This window comes from Saccopteryx leptura, chromosome 3, assembly GCF_036850995.1.
Source record: "Saccopteryx leptura isolate mSacLep1 chromosome 3, mSacLep1_pri_phased_curated, whole genome shotgun sequence".
In the NCBI taxonomy this organism is placed as follows: Eukaryota; Metazoa; Chordata; class Mammalia; order Chiroptera; family Emballonuridae; genus Saccopteryx; species Saccopteryx leptura.
Window position 1 is genome coordinate 62,536,100 of NC_089505.1, and position 17,328 is coordinate 62,553,427.

General features: G+C 43.3%; 1 protein-coding gene across 1 annotated transcript in view; it reads right to left on the reverse strand.

Moving 5' to 3' along the window:
• ZNF235 (zinc finger protein 235) overlaps positions 1-3,597 on the reverse strand; it is a 39,722-nt gene extending 36,125 nt beyond the window's left edge. Inside the window, exons 1-2 of the mRNA XM_066373704.1 lie at positions 3,488-3,597; positions 1,666-1,817 (exon numbers count right to left, since the gene is read on the reverse strand). Of these exons, the coding sequence (XP_066229801.1) occupies positions 1,666-1,680 (15 nt within the window). The 5' untranslated portion in view covers positions 1,681-1,817; positions 3,488-3,597. The remainder of the gene's footprint in view (positions 1-1,665; positions 1,818-3,487) is intronic.
• Positions 3,598-17,328: the final 13,731 nt, after the last annotated feature.

The window sequence follows — 17,328 nt, forward strand, 5'->3', positions numbered from 1 at the left end:
AGTCCCTGGTGCTCCTAGACTAAGGGTGTACTTCTTTCAAATATGCTAACACGTCAATGAATAAAACAGACACTTCACTATAATACATATATGGTTAAACTTAGAATTAAAGAATCCAGATCTTCTTGTTTGGAAACTAAATTTCTTTTCTCCAAGTTCATTATCAGCTGGACTTGGCTGCACCAAGCCATACTTTAGACATTCTTTCCACAAATATGAGGCACCCTGTATCAGAAAACTGAGTCCCTAGAACTTTAAGGAGAGAAAAAAATGGTGAAAGTCTCAAAATTCCTTTTTGGGAAAAAAAGGTTGTAGGAAAACTGTCCTTACAAACACCTTTAAAATGGTAAAATTCATAATCCACATAAAAAGGGGGAAAAGAATGCCATATTCCCCATGTATAAGACGCACTTTGGGGGGGAAAATTTGGGGTCTAAAAACTGGGTGCGTCTTATACAGGGGTTGTAGATTTCTTTACTTGCATTTCCCACTTTTTCGTGTTTGTTTTTGCACTCATTGTTGAAGACAGTGATTCGTCATCAGACACAGATGAAGACAAGCTAATGGATGGTAGTTTTGACAGTGATGAGTTGTATACATTTTATAATGAATAAAACTTGAGTTCAATAACTTTACGTAATTCTTTTTTTTTTTCAAATTTCGGGCCCCCAAAATTAAGGTGCGTCTTATACATGGGGAAATACAGTATGTATACTATGGAAAATGATGAAGCCATTTGTTGGGAAAACAGCTGTGTTAGGCTAGCTTACTGGTTTTCTGGCTGCAAGTACTTTGAATGATTAGCGCTTGAGCACATGGTAGAAATCTACGTGCCGGTCTCTGTGAAAAGCTATGGGTGCTTGCACTCAGGCGCGATTCTCCCAGATCTCACTCCCGCTACCGCGGCAGTTTTCCTGATCCCTTGCCCTCCACTGTGACAAGTGGTTTTCCTTATTCACTCACTGGTCTCTGCGAGCCTCCAATAAACCGGAACGCCCCAACGCTTTCTGGCTCTGCAGTTCCTCTACCATCTGCCCAAAGTCAACGTGGAACTGCCTGGCCTCAACCACCAGCATCACACCATTGAAGTCGTAGGTAATATAAAATTAACCTGTAAAAATCCAAAATGGTGCCTGGCCTGTGGTGGCGCAGTGGATAGAGCATCGACCTGGAATGCTGAGGTCGTGAGTTTGAAATCTTGGGCTTGCCTGGTCAGGGAACATATGACAAGCAACAAGCAAGCAATGAACTAAAGTGAAACAACTATGAGTTGATACTTCTCACTCCCCCCACTCTGTAAAATCAATAAATAAAATCTTTTTAAAAAATTCAAAATGGTAAGCTGTGATTACAAGTACATACGTGTAAATGCAAATAAAAAGGAATGTGGGAAAATAAATAGCAAATCTGTAAACATGTTTATAAAGTGGGAGTTTTTATTTTTAAAAAATACCTATTAATTTCCACTCTATTATTTGTAAGTAAGCAGAAAGCAAGAGCTGGCACACAACAATCTGTCAAGTACCTTTGGATCCCTTTCACTCTTTCCAAGCAGGAAAAGTCTGTGTCCGACCTTTGTGTTTCTTTGCTCTTTTGTGTGTGTGTGTCCAAACTTTGTGGAAATGAGATGTCATTTTAAGGAACAGAAAGGCAGACCCAACTCACCTGGAACTTGGTCATTCTTCTCCTCTTCCTTTTGGGGAAAGGCAGAATTCTGGGAGGGCAAAACTGGGGAAGGGAAAGCCATCATGAGAGATGCTAGGGTCGCTGCCAGTCCACGTGGCGCCTCACAGGAGCACAGAGAGGTACCCCTCTCTCTAGGCAGAGGCAGAGGCAACAAAGCTTAGTGAGAACAGGAGCTGGACTCCAGCTCCCCCTGGGACCCCAGCCAGCGCCCATTGTTCATAAACATTCCTTAAAACAGCTCTTAGTGTGTCTTGTACCTTCGAGAGTGTTCCTGAGCCTGAGTGTTAAGAGTAAATGAGGCCCTGGCCGGTTGGCTCAGCGGTAGAGCATCAGCCTGGCGTGCGGGGGACCCAGGTTGATTCCCGGCCAGGGCACATAGGAGAAGCGCCCATTTGCTTCTCCACCCCGCCCCCCTCCTTCCTCTCTGTCTCTCTCTTCCCCTCCCGCAGCCAAGGCTCCATTGGAGCAAAGATGGCCCGGGCGCTGGGGATGGCTCCTTGGCCTCTGCCCCAGGCGCTAGAGTGGCTCTGGTCAAGGCAGAGCAAAGCCCTGGTGGGCGTGCCGGGTGGATCCCGGTCAGGCGCATGCGGGAGTCTGTCTGACTGTCTCTCCCCGTTTCCAGCTTCAGAAAAATACAAAAAAAAAGAGTAAATGAGAGGCAAGTAGGCTGGCAGCATAACTTACTGGGGTCAAAATGCCTGGGTTCAAACTCTTCTATTTCTACTTAATACTTTTTACTCAGCAGTGTAAACCTTGAGCAAGTCATTAATCTGTGTGTCATTCTAGTCACCTGTGAATGGGGATAATAATGCCAGTAGTCCCTATTTCCTGCAGCTAGACAAGCAGCAGTTTAGAAATCATTAAATTGCCCCTGTAAATGTGACTTCCAGAAAAATTACTCTTTTAAGGAACTCAGAATTCAGAGATGATTGCTCTGTCCTGGGTCTTATGGTTACCCTTAGAAAAAACCTAATTCTAACTGGTTGTCTCACAGATAATTTCTTCTACCGGTAAAGACAGTGAAACTGCCCTGGTTTCTTCTTTTAACAGGTGTAATTACTTGCAAATGTTATTAACCTGGAATAGACTCTCAACATTAAGTTTCTTCTCTCACATACAAGAAAATAATGACTAGTAAGAACCCAAGCCTAATAAGTCCTGTTGCATTTAAATCAACAACACAGGTTTAGAACACATTTCATACTTATTAAGGTCTCCCTACACGTGTAGTCAGCCACTCTACAAAGCCGAGATCACTACTGTTTCTGGGTCCGAGAAAATCCACAGAGGACCTACTCCAGGTTGCGGCTGAAGTCACTCTCCTCCTAAACCAGAGGCTGGACAGACACCAGATGCAGAAGCAGCCACATCAGGCAGCGCTCAGCGCGCTCCGACCCCTTCCCGGGCTCGCAGGAGCTTGCAGAAAACACGGCGCCTTTCTCAGTATTAGAATTAATGATGAACAGCCAACATTTTACTACTCACTACGCACCATCTTGAAGCTTCTTATGTACAACTTCACTTAATCCTCACAAGAACAGCACTGGGAAGAAGTAACCTTTTTTTGCCATGAGGAAACTGAGGCAAGGGGAGATCAAGGAACTCGCCCATTATTTTACCGCAAGAAAGTGGCAGAGCTGGCCGGTGGGCCCCAAGGGAACCTGGGGCAGCGGAGCGCGGGAGCCCCTAAAACTCCAAGTCCCACGCAAGCCCGCCCCCAACTCGGGAGGCTCAGTTGAGCGGATGCTCACCGCCGCCGCCTCCATGTCCGCCCTCTGCCGCTGGCCGCGGCCTCCCTTACCCAGGAGGCAGGACCAAGCCACTGTTCACCCCACGCCGAAGCAAAGAAGGTTCAGAAGAATCGCCAGGACGCGGGGTTAACACCACACGGCAAGCAACCTCAAACCCAACCTCGCCTTCCAGGAGCGGATGTGCCACGGACTACACACGGTTCCTGGACTACGCTTCCCAGAATCCCCAAGCGGAAGCGCCTCAGATTTCACGCTCTCCCGTACTGCGCTTTCCAGATGCAGTTCGCGGAACCACGCTGCCTACCTGCTGGCTGGTGTTTTGAGTGGAGGTGATTCCGGTTGAGTGGATTCTCCCGCGCTGTAGCTATCAGATTCCTTCTTGTTTTATTCATTTCTTGCAGCTTGTGAGAAAATAATTTGATTTTTGAAAATGCGGCCATATGATAGAGAAAAACGAAGACTACTATGAAAATAATTTTAAAGCCAAATGTTTTAGGATAACCAGAGTAGGCTTAAAGTGGGAAACGTAAAAGTGACTTAGTTTGAGTTGCCTAAACAGAACTTAAAGAACACCGGATCTCAAACGTGTTTCCAGTTCCGGCTTGCCAAATATCACCAATACACCCGTTGATAAGGTAATAACAGAGAACACCACCATGACACATTGACAAACTGGAAGACAATTGTGGGGTCATGGTGGACATGATCCTTACCCCTCCCAAGACGCCAGATGGCTGGCTGGCCAGTAGCCTTGGTGGTGGTGGTGGGGGGGGGGGGTTTACAAAACCTGGTCCTAGGAAGTTCCCACGAAGTATATGGAGGGGAAGGTCAGACTTTCCCATACACAGCCAGAGTGTTTTCTGCAGTTCGTAGTAGTGCTCTCCCCTGCCTCCTATAGTGTGTACATTGGAGACAAGGATCTGCTTAGGTGCAGGGTGGCCACCATTGGGCTTCCCCTGTAAGGTGAGTAACGTCCTCTGTCCTCTGTATCTAGTCATGGTGGTTTTCTCAGAATATCCCAAGTACCGGGTTGACAGCCCCAGCTTGGAACTCCTGCATTGCAGCAAAGTTGCAATTTACTGAGAATTGTAAGTTTGGTTTAAGGTGAGTTTCTCAATGTGAGAAACTTGATTAGGATTGCACAAAGGTCATGGTGCTACAGTTCAGTATTAGTGCGAACAATAAGGATTTTTGTAGGCAAGGAAGCTTTAGGTGCAAACTGTTGGTATGTTCTTTTAAGATTTTTTATTGAATGATTTTAGAGGAGAGAGAGAGAGAAAGGAATGGGGGAGGAGCAGGAAGCATCAGCTAGTAGTTGCTTCTAACATGTGCCTTGACCTGACAAGCCCCAATTTGGAACCAGCGAACCTCAGCATTCCAGGTTAAGGCTTTACCGCTGTGCCACTACAAGTCAGTGCCTGGGACTAGCGCGGCTCCTAATAAGGGTGCAGAATTAAGGAAACACACTTATCAAAACAAAAACGATGGGACTGGGAGGACTCTTCAAAATGCCTGTGGCAGTATCCCAGTGCCCCATAGCCCCAGTTTGCTTTATTATATAGCCATATGCAAATCAAGGACCTTGATACAAAGTTGCACATCTAAGGCTAAGACAGGAACTCTCCCAAGGCAAAAACAGGATAATTAATGAAATCTACCAACATTTGAAAACAAAGACTCAGAGGAAGGGCATGTAAATTGCTTCCAGCAACTCAAGGAAGCAAGTGAAGTGGGTGCAAATACTCTGCATCACAGCCAATATGGAGATGGAGGAGAACAGCCTTTTGCTAAGCCTCGAATCTACAATGGCTTTTTGCCATTTAGGGTTCACAACAGGTCAGGCTGTTGATACTTTCTTTAGAGGAGATTTAAGAGTTGATGGGTGTCTGTGGAAGTTTCTGTAATGAATGGCTAGCTATTTGCTTGGACAGGAATCTCCTGGAATAGTACAGTTATGCTAATGACAACTGAATATTTACATGAATGTAGACAGTAAATTATGGGAAGGGAGGTAAGTATGTAGGAAACCTGTCTTTAGTGTCTAAGCTGTGCAAGCCAGGAGGGAAGGGAAGGAGAGGGAGAGAATAGAATAGTGTTGAATTCCTTTGCCTCCTTAAATCCACAGGACACCTAAAATGGTTTGACAGTGTTTTGTGGAATGAAATTATTCATTCCCATAAGGCTAAGAGTTTACAAAATGACAACCAAACATTGATTGGGTCATAATATCTTGAACTTTGTTTGTTTACTTAAATATTAGCACTGGCCCTGGTGCAGTGGATAGAGTGTGGTCCTAGACCACCAAGGTCACCAGCTGTTTGCGACTTCAAGTCCCGGTCAGGGCATGTATGAGACCAATCAGTGGGTGCCCAACTAAGTGGAACAACGAGCTGATGCTTCCTCTCTCTCTCCCCCTTTCTCTCAATAAATAAAATATTAGCTATTATGGAAAACAAAAGCAGCCCCATTACAGGTAATTTAAGAAAATATTGTGATGTGTGCAAATATATCATTAATGGTTTTTTGATTTTGGTTTGGCTTCAGACATTTTATTACAAACTTCTATTCTGCTCCTGACATATATAAAATAAAATGTATTGTGATTAAATAAGCCAAGTAAAACTAAGAAGCCATGATTTTTCTTCCAGAATAGGAAATATATATATATATTTTAGCTTTTTATTATAAAAGTTAAAAAATAAAAAAATTTTAAACTTTAAAAATAGGCAAAAGGAGGAGAATAGTAAAATGGACCCCATTTACTTATATCCCAAATTCAATTTAACACTGTTTTTACCATTTATCTATTACTATTCTTTTCACTTACAGTATAAGTTTGAAACAAATCTGACATAGCTTTTCAAACCCAAATACTTTGGTAAATATTTTAAAATAAAAATATTTCCTCTCAGGGTAGCTATGGTAGGCTGACTAAGCTGATTTTCTACAAAAAGGCTAAAACAAAAAAGAAGATTGTGCTGAACCTTCAATGAGTTTAGCCCAAATGCAGACCTAACAGAATGCTGGCTATTAAGAGCTGTAAGCCACACTGGCCAGGTAGCTTAGTTGGATAAAGCATCATCCTTGTCCTGGCTGGTTGGCTCAGTGGATACAATGTTGGCCCAATGTGCGGACATCCTGGGTTGGATTCCCGGTCAGGGCACACGGGAGAAGTGACCGTCTGCTTCTCGTCCCTTTCTCTCCCTATTCTTTCTCTCTTCCCCTCCCACAGCCAGTGGCTTGATTGGTTCGAGTGTCAGCCCCAAGCACTGCGGATAGCTCAGTTGATTCAAGCATCAGCCCAGATGGGGGTTGTCAGGTGGATCCTGGTAGGGGCGCATGCAGGAGTCTGTCTCTATCTCCTCTCCTCTCACTTAAAAAAAAAAAGAAAAGAAAAGCATCATCCTGATTAAGGTTGTGGCTTCAATCCCTAGTCAGGCCATATATAAGAATCAACCAACAAATGCATAAATAAGTGGAACAACAAATTGGTGTTTCTCTCTCTCAAACCAGTAAGTCAATAAAAAAAGCTTTTTAAAAGTGAAAGGGCAAAGTGATCCAGTTCTAAGCTTCATATTTTGTTTTACTATATGACAATAAAATCTTAAGGATTAAAAAAATTTTTTTCTTTCAAAACTACAATACCATTATCACATCAAATAAAATAATTACCAATAATTCCTTGCTATTTCTTAATACCCGATCCCTATTCAAGTTTCCCTCAAAAATTTCACATTACTGGTTTGTTCAAATCAATGTACAGAGTCTGTATTATTTATCTACTCAGGTACATTTATTCTTGAGTACTATCCCTTCATTAATTTTTTCTGACCTTTGACCTGTTGAGGACTCAGGTCAGTTGTCATGATATCCCACATTCGGGATTTCTTCCACTGTTTAATTTTTTGTCATTAAGTGATTTTTTTTCTTCAATGTGTTTCTGTAAAGTAAAAATTAAATCTAAAGACTTGAATTCTTTTGAGAATAGAAGACTACTTTATGGGTAGTACAGAAACTATCTGAAAACTTACCAACTGAAAATAATCTACCAAATACGTCCACTTTCACACTAAGCATGACGCCCTTATGAGCTCTCTTAAGATTTTCTGATACCTTAGGACACATCTTGCTAATGGATGCAGAAAATAAAGTGAGATAAAGCACAGATGCTCACAGACACAGTTGAAAGAAAGTCCTGGTGGCTCAACACTGTGCTGAGCTGCTGAATGTAGTTCCCAGGAGGAAACTTGGCACAGCTTCTTCTGCCGCTTGGGGTGCCCACTGCCGCCGAAAGGGCTCACTGCAAAACCAACCCTCAACACTATTTCCACCTCTCTCTCTCTCTCTTTTGTAAAACAAAAATCCAATGGAGACTTCTTTCAGTTAACAAAAACAGGTACAAAGGTGGGTCTTTAATTAAGAAAAGGAATATGGGTATCATCATTACCCAAAAAACACACTGGACATTCTAACACTATTAGTGTAACCGAACAAAGCAAATGCTGGTTCAGCTAGCTGCCTGCCACAACACAAGTCACAATCATGACAGGAGCTGGTGCAAAAGGAACGAAGTTTATTCAGTTGTCACAACCCGGGACAAGGGTTGGCTCCTGTCTCAAAGACCATTTCGGCCTCGGCCAGTTGGCTCAGCGGTAGAGCGTCAGCCGAACGTGTGGAAGTCCCAGGTTGGATTCCCGGCCAGGGCACACAGGATAAGTGCCCATCTGCTTCTCCACCCTTCCCACTCTCTTTTCTCTCTATCTCTCTCTTCCCCTCCCACAACCAAGGATTCATTGGAGCAAAGTTGGCCGGGCACTGAGGATGGCTCCATGGCCTCAGCCTCAGGCACTAGAATGACTGGTTGCAATGAAGTAATGCCCCAGATAGGCAGAGCATTGCCCTCTAGTGGGCATGCTAGGTGGATCCCAGTTGCGCACATGCGGGAGTCTGTCTGTCTGCCCTTCCCCCTGCTTCTCACTTCGGAAAAATACAGAACAAACAAATCAAAGACCATCTTGTTTTCTTGCTCACACCCCTGATTCTTAAAAGGATACAGAGGCGAGGGGAGGGTTTTTTCCCATCCAATAATTTTGCTAGCTTTCTGCACACTGGGGTCCTGTCCATTCATCTTTCTAAATTTCAGCACCAGGCCTGACCTGTGGTGGCACAGTGGATAAAGCGTCAACCTGGAAATGCTGAGGTCGCCAGTTCGAAACCCTGGGCTTGCCTGGTCAAGGCACATATGGGAGTTGATGCTTCCAGCTCCTCCCCCCTTCTCTCCCTCTGTCTCTCCTCTCTAAAATGAATAAATTAAAAAAAAAAAGACTAAATTTCAGCACCCTTGGTGAGAGAACTGCCCCCTTTGCCATCTTGGTCAATGGCAGACACTGCCCGGTGCTCCCTGACTGTCTGTGGTAACATTAGGCAGGTACTACGTACCGTCAACCCATTTTACAGAAGAGCAGAGATAAAATAACTCATTCAATGTTATGCTGCCAGGAAGTGGCTGTTAGGAGGGGGAAGAGATGAGGGAGAGGAGTGCTGCAGAGACTGCAGCCTGGGCCAGCACCAACCCAGATTCGAGAATCCAAATGGGAGAAGTCTCCACCTAAGTGCACTAAAAATGCTATCTCCAAATCTCAAACATCTGCTTTCCCTTCAGCGGAACAACTGGGTGGTTATTGCTTCAGAAACAGGTTGAGGACTCTGGCCGGTTGGCTCAGCGGTAGAGCGTCGGCCTGGCGTGCAGGGGTCCGGGGTTCAATTCCCGGCCAGGGCACACAGGAGAAGCGCCCATCTGCTTCTCCACCCCTCCCCCTCTCCTTCCTCTCTGTCTCTCTCTTCCCCTCCCGCAGCCGAGGCTCCATTGGAGTGGAGATGGCCCTGGCCTCTGCCTCAGGCGCTAGAATGGCTCAGGTTGCTACAGAGCGATGCCCCAGAGGGGCAGAACATCGCCCCCTGGTGGGCATGCTGGGTGGATCCCGGTCGGGCGCATGCGGGAGTCTGTCTGCCTCCCTGTTTCCAGCTTTGGAAAAATTAAATAAATAAATAAATAAATAAATAAATAAAAAAGCAGGTTAAAGAAGTTTGGCAGGTTCACTCGAGTGGAACTGACAGCCACTACGAGGGAAAAATGGTCATAACCCTGAACCTAAAGTGGCAGCTACTACCAGGATCAGAGTTCTCCAGAAGTCCCCAGTGCGGCTCCTTGAGAATGGAAGTGCCTGAGACAGAGGCAAGACAGTAAGAAGCTGGGAAAATCCCTTGGGAAGTGGAACGGGGAAACAGACAGCTGAACAAACTGGCCGAACAATTTACAGAAGGTCACCTCCCTAGAGATAACATCTAGGCCTCAGTTGTGTTTCAGTTTCAGGCCTAGAAAAGCAGCAGAACCAGGTGGGCAATGCCAGGACCAGCTGCAATGACTAATAACCCCCTGTTCTGGCATTGACCAATCAGTAACACCCATGACCCCTGAAAGGACACACCTGGAAAAGTTAATGAATAGTCTATTTAGATCTTCCCTGGTACCTCCCCTAAACTTCCAGCCTTTAAAACTCTCAAAACAAAGGACCCAGCACTGCTCCTCCTCCTGGGAGCACACCTGCGCCTTTCCCTTCCTCCTATTCTTCCCCCACAGGCGTAAGCCTCCAAATTCTAAGGGTCCCCATGATACTTGCAACTAAGGGAGCAACGGGCAGCAGCAGCTTGTCCCAGGCTCACCCCTGAACCTGTCTCCAAGGCTCCCTTTCCTCTGATTTTTTAGTGTAGGCTCATTTATTTCCAATAAGGTTTCTACAGCACTAAAGCAGCCCTGCCTAGATTCTCTCCTGTTGCTTCTTCTACGCCCTTCCCTGTTTCTGTCCCCAGCTTTAATAAACATACTCTTGAAATCACCTAGACTTGTGTTGTGAAATCTTTCCTGCACAAAGTTAAGAACCCACACACTACTACCTGGCTGTAGGCAGACTCAAAGGACCAGGTCCCCTTTCCATGAACAAGACAATGCAGAGTTCCTGCACTACACTTCCCAGGCCAGAGGAAAACCATATCCGTAGCTCCTTCCTTGGAGGCAGAAGTCCCTGCACCTACTGAAGAATTCTTGAACTGTGTGTCCCAGAATGCCAAGTGTGCAGAATTAGTAAACAGTCTGTACAAAATGGAGTCATTGTGGACAGGTCCACTATGTCAGATATGATCATACATGACTAAGGGAGACAGGCAGGGACAATACACATGTGTGTCCACCTTATGTAACCTTCACTTATGTAACCTCTCTGTAATCATAGCTTGGTAACACTTTTGTGTAATTTACTATAAAACTACACACTGTGGCCCTGGCCAGTTGGCTCAGTAGTAGAGCATCAGCCTGGCATGTGGATGTCCCAAGTTCAACTCCCAGTCAGGGCACACAGGAGAAGCGCTAATCTGCTTCACCCCTCCCCCTCTTGCTTCTCTCTCTCTCTCTCTCTCTTTCTCTTTCTTCTCCTTCTGCAGCCATGGCTTGATTGGATTAAGTTGGCCCTGAGCGCTGAGGGTGGCACCATGGCCTCTGCCTCAGGCACTAGGAAGGGCTTGGTTGCTGAGCAACAGAGCAGTGGCCCAGATATGCAGAGCATCACTCCCCTAGTGGATTTGCTGGGTGGATCCTGGTAGGGTGCATATGGGAGTCTGTCCCTGCCTCCCCTCCTCTCACTGAAGAAAAAAAAAGTAAAAAAAAAAACAACAAAAAACTTATATGCACTGCATCAAGCTGCCACTGCCATATTGCATCTAGCTGCTGCTGCAGCCCAATAAAGCATGTATGATCTGCCTCTGGCTTCGCATGTCTTCTTTCAGCCCCCGGTCCCTCGCACCCCTTTATCCCTTGCCTCTGAACTCAGACCCAACACCAAGGGAGAACATCGTCCATGGTCTTGCTTTCTGCAGCAAAACTGCTTGTAGTCACAGGGAACACCTCCAGACCACACTTTCTACAATGCCTGAGGGCAACAAAGACTACAGTCCCACTTTGTAGGCAGAAATGTGGATATACTACACGAGGACCTGAATTAAAATTCCCAGAATCCTGGAGGGAAAAATAATCCACAGACATGTCATTCTGCAGTGCAAAGGTCTCCAAAAAGTCAGATCTCTGGTAGACTGAGCGCCACTGACATGTTTGGTGCAGAAGTTTCTTTGACTACCTGGAGCTTGTGAAAAAATGACATAAATACAGCCATTTCAAAATGGAGTTGGTGCCACCAGCCCAGAGAAATTGCCTTGTATGTCTTGCTTCTTGAACTTTTGGAATGTTTGAGTTGGGCAAAATAACCTTTGGACTAGACCAAACCAACATTGTCTTCCAAACAACTGTCAGTATAGTCACAGGAAAGCAGACCTCCTGACACAATGACATAATTATGGACATTCTTTACAGCCAGTGCTGTATACAGCTAAAGAATAACAGCTTATTGTCATCAATAGAACTTTCTTTCTCCTATTCATGTATTTATTTCTCTTTCTCACAATATTGCCTTGCTTTCACCTTGTGATAATAATACTATCTGGGTTTCTACCTGAATCGCTGCTTCCCAGTATTGCAATTTCTTTTTATCTCAAATAAATGCTTGTTGCCTCTCGCTTGGCTTTTTATTTCAAGATTAACTAAGAATTTTGTAGATTAATTTCCACAGTGTGCTGCATGGTACTGCTTCCCACCAGGTTGCTCTTTGGTGTTTGAATAATTGGGTCCTGTTAGTATGAATTCTGTGGTAGCACTAGTCTAGTCAAATTGCCTATTGCAAATAAACTTGACATTTATATACAGGGGTTGGCAAAAGTAGGTTTACAGTTGTTTGCATGAAAAATAATACATTAAGAAATAATAATACAAGGATAAACTTTTATTCACAATCATAAACCTACTTTTGTTCACCCCTGTACATATAAGGCTTTTAAAAAATTTTTATTGATTGATTTTACAGAAAGAGGAGGAGTGGGGTGGAGTGAAAAGTATCGTTTCATAGTTACTTCGCTTTGGTTGTTCATTGATTGCTTGTTGTATGTGCCTTGGCCGAGGAAGCCCAGGATTTTGAACTGGTGACCTCAGTGTTCCAGGTTGATGATTTATCACCCCTGAACATATGAAATATGGTTTGCTGGAGAGATAAAGTCTGTCATGCAGTCTGTCATGCAATCTCGTTATCCCTACAGAAATGACTAATCAAATATAAAATCTAAGAATTGCCAAAGCAGTTCCTCGTAGCTGACATGGATTACACACATTGTTGATGTTCATCTGTTACTCTAAAGCCGAAATGCTTCCCAATGAACAATTATAAAGCTGTCCTTCTTCATTTCGGCCTCTCAAAAGAGGAATGTTACACCTGAACCTAATTTGGACAAATATTGACACACACTCTATGTTCATCTGTTATTCCAAACAATGCATTCCAGTGCAGCAAACTGGACAGTGAGGAAGGTGTGTTTTTAATGGTTTGAGGCCCTTCCTAAAAGGAAAGCTATATATGTTCATGATTTTTGCTTATATACTTAGAATCATTCATTAATAACTTGTCTAAGAACTATGATTCATGTGAGTCTCCTATGATAATTGATTACTTTGTGTTACTACAGGAGTTAATAAAATGGAAAGAAAATAAATTTTGTGGTTCTCAATTTTTCATTGATATTTTAGGAGTGAAAAACATTCATCAGTAGGCAATAAATTTAGTAAAAATCAGTACATAAACAGTAGAATACTGTGTATCCATTAAAATGATGTAGTAGATGAATTTGTTGATGGAATGTCTTCACCACATTGATTATGTAAACACCAAGTTAGTCCTAGCTCGGTTGCTCAGTTGGCTAGAGCAGCATCCCAATATGCCAAGGTTCGATTTCCAGTCAGGGCACATACAAGAGTCAATAAATGAATGCATAAATAAGTGGAACAACAAATCAATGTTTCTTTCACTCTCCCTAAAGCCAAAAAATAACAAAAAAATTAAAAACCACCAAGTTAGAAAATAGTATGCATGGCATAATTCTAGATTTAAAAAATACTATACAGAGATATTTGCCTGTATAACATGAGACATACAAGACCGAAGTATTCACAGTACTATCTGAGTAAATATGAATTTTCAAATACTTTTACTTACACGTTGTTTTATAATTTTATTTGCAATGTTCAGGCATTCATTTCAAGCCAGTTTATTGAAGTGTAACTTACATATAATAATATTTACTATTCAGTGTAGAGTTCTGTGAATTTTGACCAATACACCAACAAAATCAAGATACGAAACACTTCCTCACTCCGGAAAGTTCCCTCATGCCCTTTGTGATCACTCCCTCCCCTAGCCCCAGGCAAACACAAATCTATTACCTGTCCCTGTAATTTTGCTTTTTTCCAAAATGTCATATAAATAGAATCACACAATATGTGGTCATTTGAGTCTGGCTTCGTCCCCTTAACATAATGTGTTTGAGATTCACTCATGTTCTTTTATCAGTAGTTTGTTCTTTTGTTAAGCAGAATTCCATTGCATAGATATAACATGGTTTGTTTTTCTCCAATTAAAGGGCATACAGGTCTTTGTATAAACCTGTTTTCATGGGACTGCTGTGGTGTATGTATGCTATATGTATATTCTTTGTTTAATTTAATCTTTTTTTTTTTTTTAATATTTTATTTATTGATTTTTTAGAGAGAGAGGAGTGAGAGAGAGAGAGACAGAGAGAGAGAGAAGGGGGAGGAGCAGGAAGCATCAACTCCCATATGTGCCTTGACCAGGCAAGCCCAAGGTTTCGAACCGGTGACCTCAGTGTTCCAGGTCGACGCTTTATCCCACTGCGCCACCACAGGTCAGGCCTAATTTAATCTTTTATCAAATTTTTATTTATTGATTTTAGAGAAAGGGGAAGGGAGGGAGGGAAGAAGAAACAATTTGTTTTCTCAATTTGTTGTTCCACCTATTTGCCGTCATCGGTTGATTTTTTATTAAATTGTATTTATTGATGTTAGTGAGAGAAGGGAGACAGGAACATTGATCTATTCCTGTATGTGCCCTGAACAGGGATCAAACTGGCATCCTCTGCCAGTGGCGTAGCGAACATAACTGGCGCCCAGGACACGACACTTTATTGGCACCCCCCTCCCCTTCTACTACGCTTTTCTTGTTTGTCTTGGAGACCATTTGGCGCCCCTCTGAGTGGTGCCCGGGGCCTGATAGACCCCCTTACCCTCCCCTCGCTATGCTGCTCTCCTCTGCACTTCAGGATGGAGCTCTAACCAACTGAGCTGTCCGGCTAGGGCCACTGGTGTAGTCTTGTATGTTCCCTGACCCAGAATCAAACCTTAGCATATTGGGCTGATGCTCTAACCAACTAAGTAACCTGGCCAGGGTCTTGAGTGGTCTTTTTTTTTTTTTTTTGTATTTTTCTGAAGCTGGAAACGGGGAGAGACAGTCAGACAGACTCCCGCATGCGCCCGACCGGGATCCACCCCGACCGGGATCCACCCGGCACGCCCACCAGGGGCAACGCTCTGCCCACCAGGGGGCGATGCTCTGCCCCTCTGGGGCGTCGCTCTGCAGCGATCAGAGCCACTCTAGCGCCTGGGGCAGAGGCCAAGGAGCCATCCCCAGCGCCCGGGCCATCTTTGCTCCAATGGAGCCTTGGCTGCGGGAGGGGAAGAGAGAGACAGAGAGGAAGGAGGGGGGGGGCGGGGGTGGAGAAGCAAATGGGCGCTTCTCCTATGTGCCCTGGCCGGGAATCGAACCCGGGTCTCCCGCACGCCAGGCCGACGCTCTACCGCTGAGCCAACCGGCCAGGGCCTCTTGAGTGGTCTTTTAAATCTTTCATCAGTATTTTGTAGTATGCAGCATAGAGCTCACACATACTCATCCCCCACTATGTATTTGGTGCTATTGCAAACAACAGTGTTCTTTCCTTTCTTATTTCCAATTTCCAATAGTTCAGGACTAGCATTGTAATTTTGGTATATTGACCTTGTTTCCTGTGACTTTGATAAATTCATGTATTAGTTCCACTAGCTTTTTGCTGATTCTTTGGGCTTCTCTGCATAATCTTATCTTCTATAATCTGCCAGTAAAGCCACCCATCCCTAGGTTTCCTTTGTTAGAAGGTTTTTTATCCCTAAATTCAACTTCTTGAGGATATATAGGACGACTATTCAGGTTACTTGTATATACTTTGGCAATTTGTGTCTTTCAAGGAATTTGTACATTTTCTTTAAATTGCCAAGTTTATCGGCATAAAGGCTTTCCGAATGTTCTAATATAGGTTCCTCTAATATTTACGGAGACATCAGCACCTAAAAACAAAGCTGTGAGGTAACATTCTAGGACTGTAGGCAACATGTACCACTTGCTCAATATAGTTTAATTCCATTTGAATCAGATAATATACTTTGATTTTTTGTCTTTTTTTTTTTTTGAGACAGAGAGAGGGACAGATAGGGACAGACAGAAAGAGAGAGATGAGAAGCATCAAATCTTGTTGCGCCTCCTTAGTTGTTCATTGATTGCTTTCTCATATGTGCCTTGACTTGGGGGGGGGGTACAGCTGAGCCAGTAACCCCTTGCTCAAGCCAGTGACCTTGGGCTCAAGCCAGCGGCCATGGGGTCATGTCTATAATCCCACGCTCAAGCCAGCAATCCCACACTCAAGCTGGTGAGCCCATGCTAAAGCGGCAACCTCAGGGTTTCGAACCTGGGTCTTCTGCATCCCAGTCCGACGCTCTATCCATTGCCCCACCGCCTGGTCAGGCTGATTTTACTTCTTTTAAATTTGGTATGATTTGCTTTATGGCCCAACATGATTTATCTTGAATGTTCCACCTGCACTTGAAAGGAATATATATTAACCCACTAGTGAAGTGTTCTCTAAATGACAAATAAGTTGGATGGTAGTGTTGTTTCTATACCCTTACTAATTTTCTGTCATTTTGATATATCAATTACTAAGAGAACTATTGAGTTTTTTAACTATTATTGTGTTTTCTATCAGATATTACTTCACGAATCTTGGAGCTCTTTTATTAGGTGCATTCCTGTAATACCCCTGGTAATATTTCTTCTATAAATTTTTATGTTAATATAGCAATTCCACCTTTCTTTTGACTGTAGCATGGCATATATATATATATATATATATATATATATATATATATATTTAATTTTTCATTGATTTTTGGAGAAAGAGGGAGAATGGGGGGAAAAAAGAGAGAACATCAATTCATTGTTTCATTTAGTTGTTCCATTTACTTGTATACTCATTGGTTGCTTCTCGTATGTGCCTTGACCTGGCCATGGACTAGCATGGTATACCTTTTCCCATCTTTAGTCTTTTAACCTACTATCTCTTAAAAAAATTTTTAAATTGACCTGAGAAAGAGAGGGAGAGAAACACTGACTTGTTGCTCCACCTTATAGCTATACATTCATTAGATGACTCTTGTATGTGCCCTGATTGGGAATTGAATTCACAACGTTGGCATATCAAGATGATATTCTAACCAACTGAGCTACCCAGGTAGGGCAACCTAATATCTCTTTTGTATTTGGAAAGAATTTCTTGTAGAACACATATAGCCTGGCTTGCTTTCTTATCCACCTGACAATTTTTAAAATGATGTGTATAGAGCATTTACATTTAATGCAATTATTGATATCACTGGATTTGAAGCTATCATCATGCTAAATGCTTCCCATTTGTACCATGTGTTATTTAATTTTCTTGCCTGCCTTTGGATGGAGCATATTTTATAAGTCTGTTTTATCCACAGTACTGGATTACTATAACCACTTTAAGATATTTTTAAAATAATTGCTCTAAGGCTTGTAAATATGCATTTATAATTTTTCAGTCTTGCTTCTAAAAA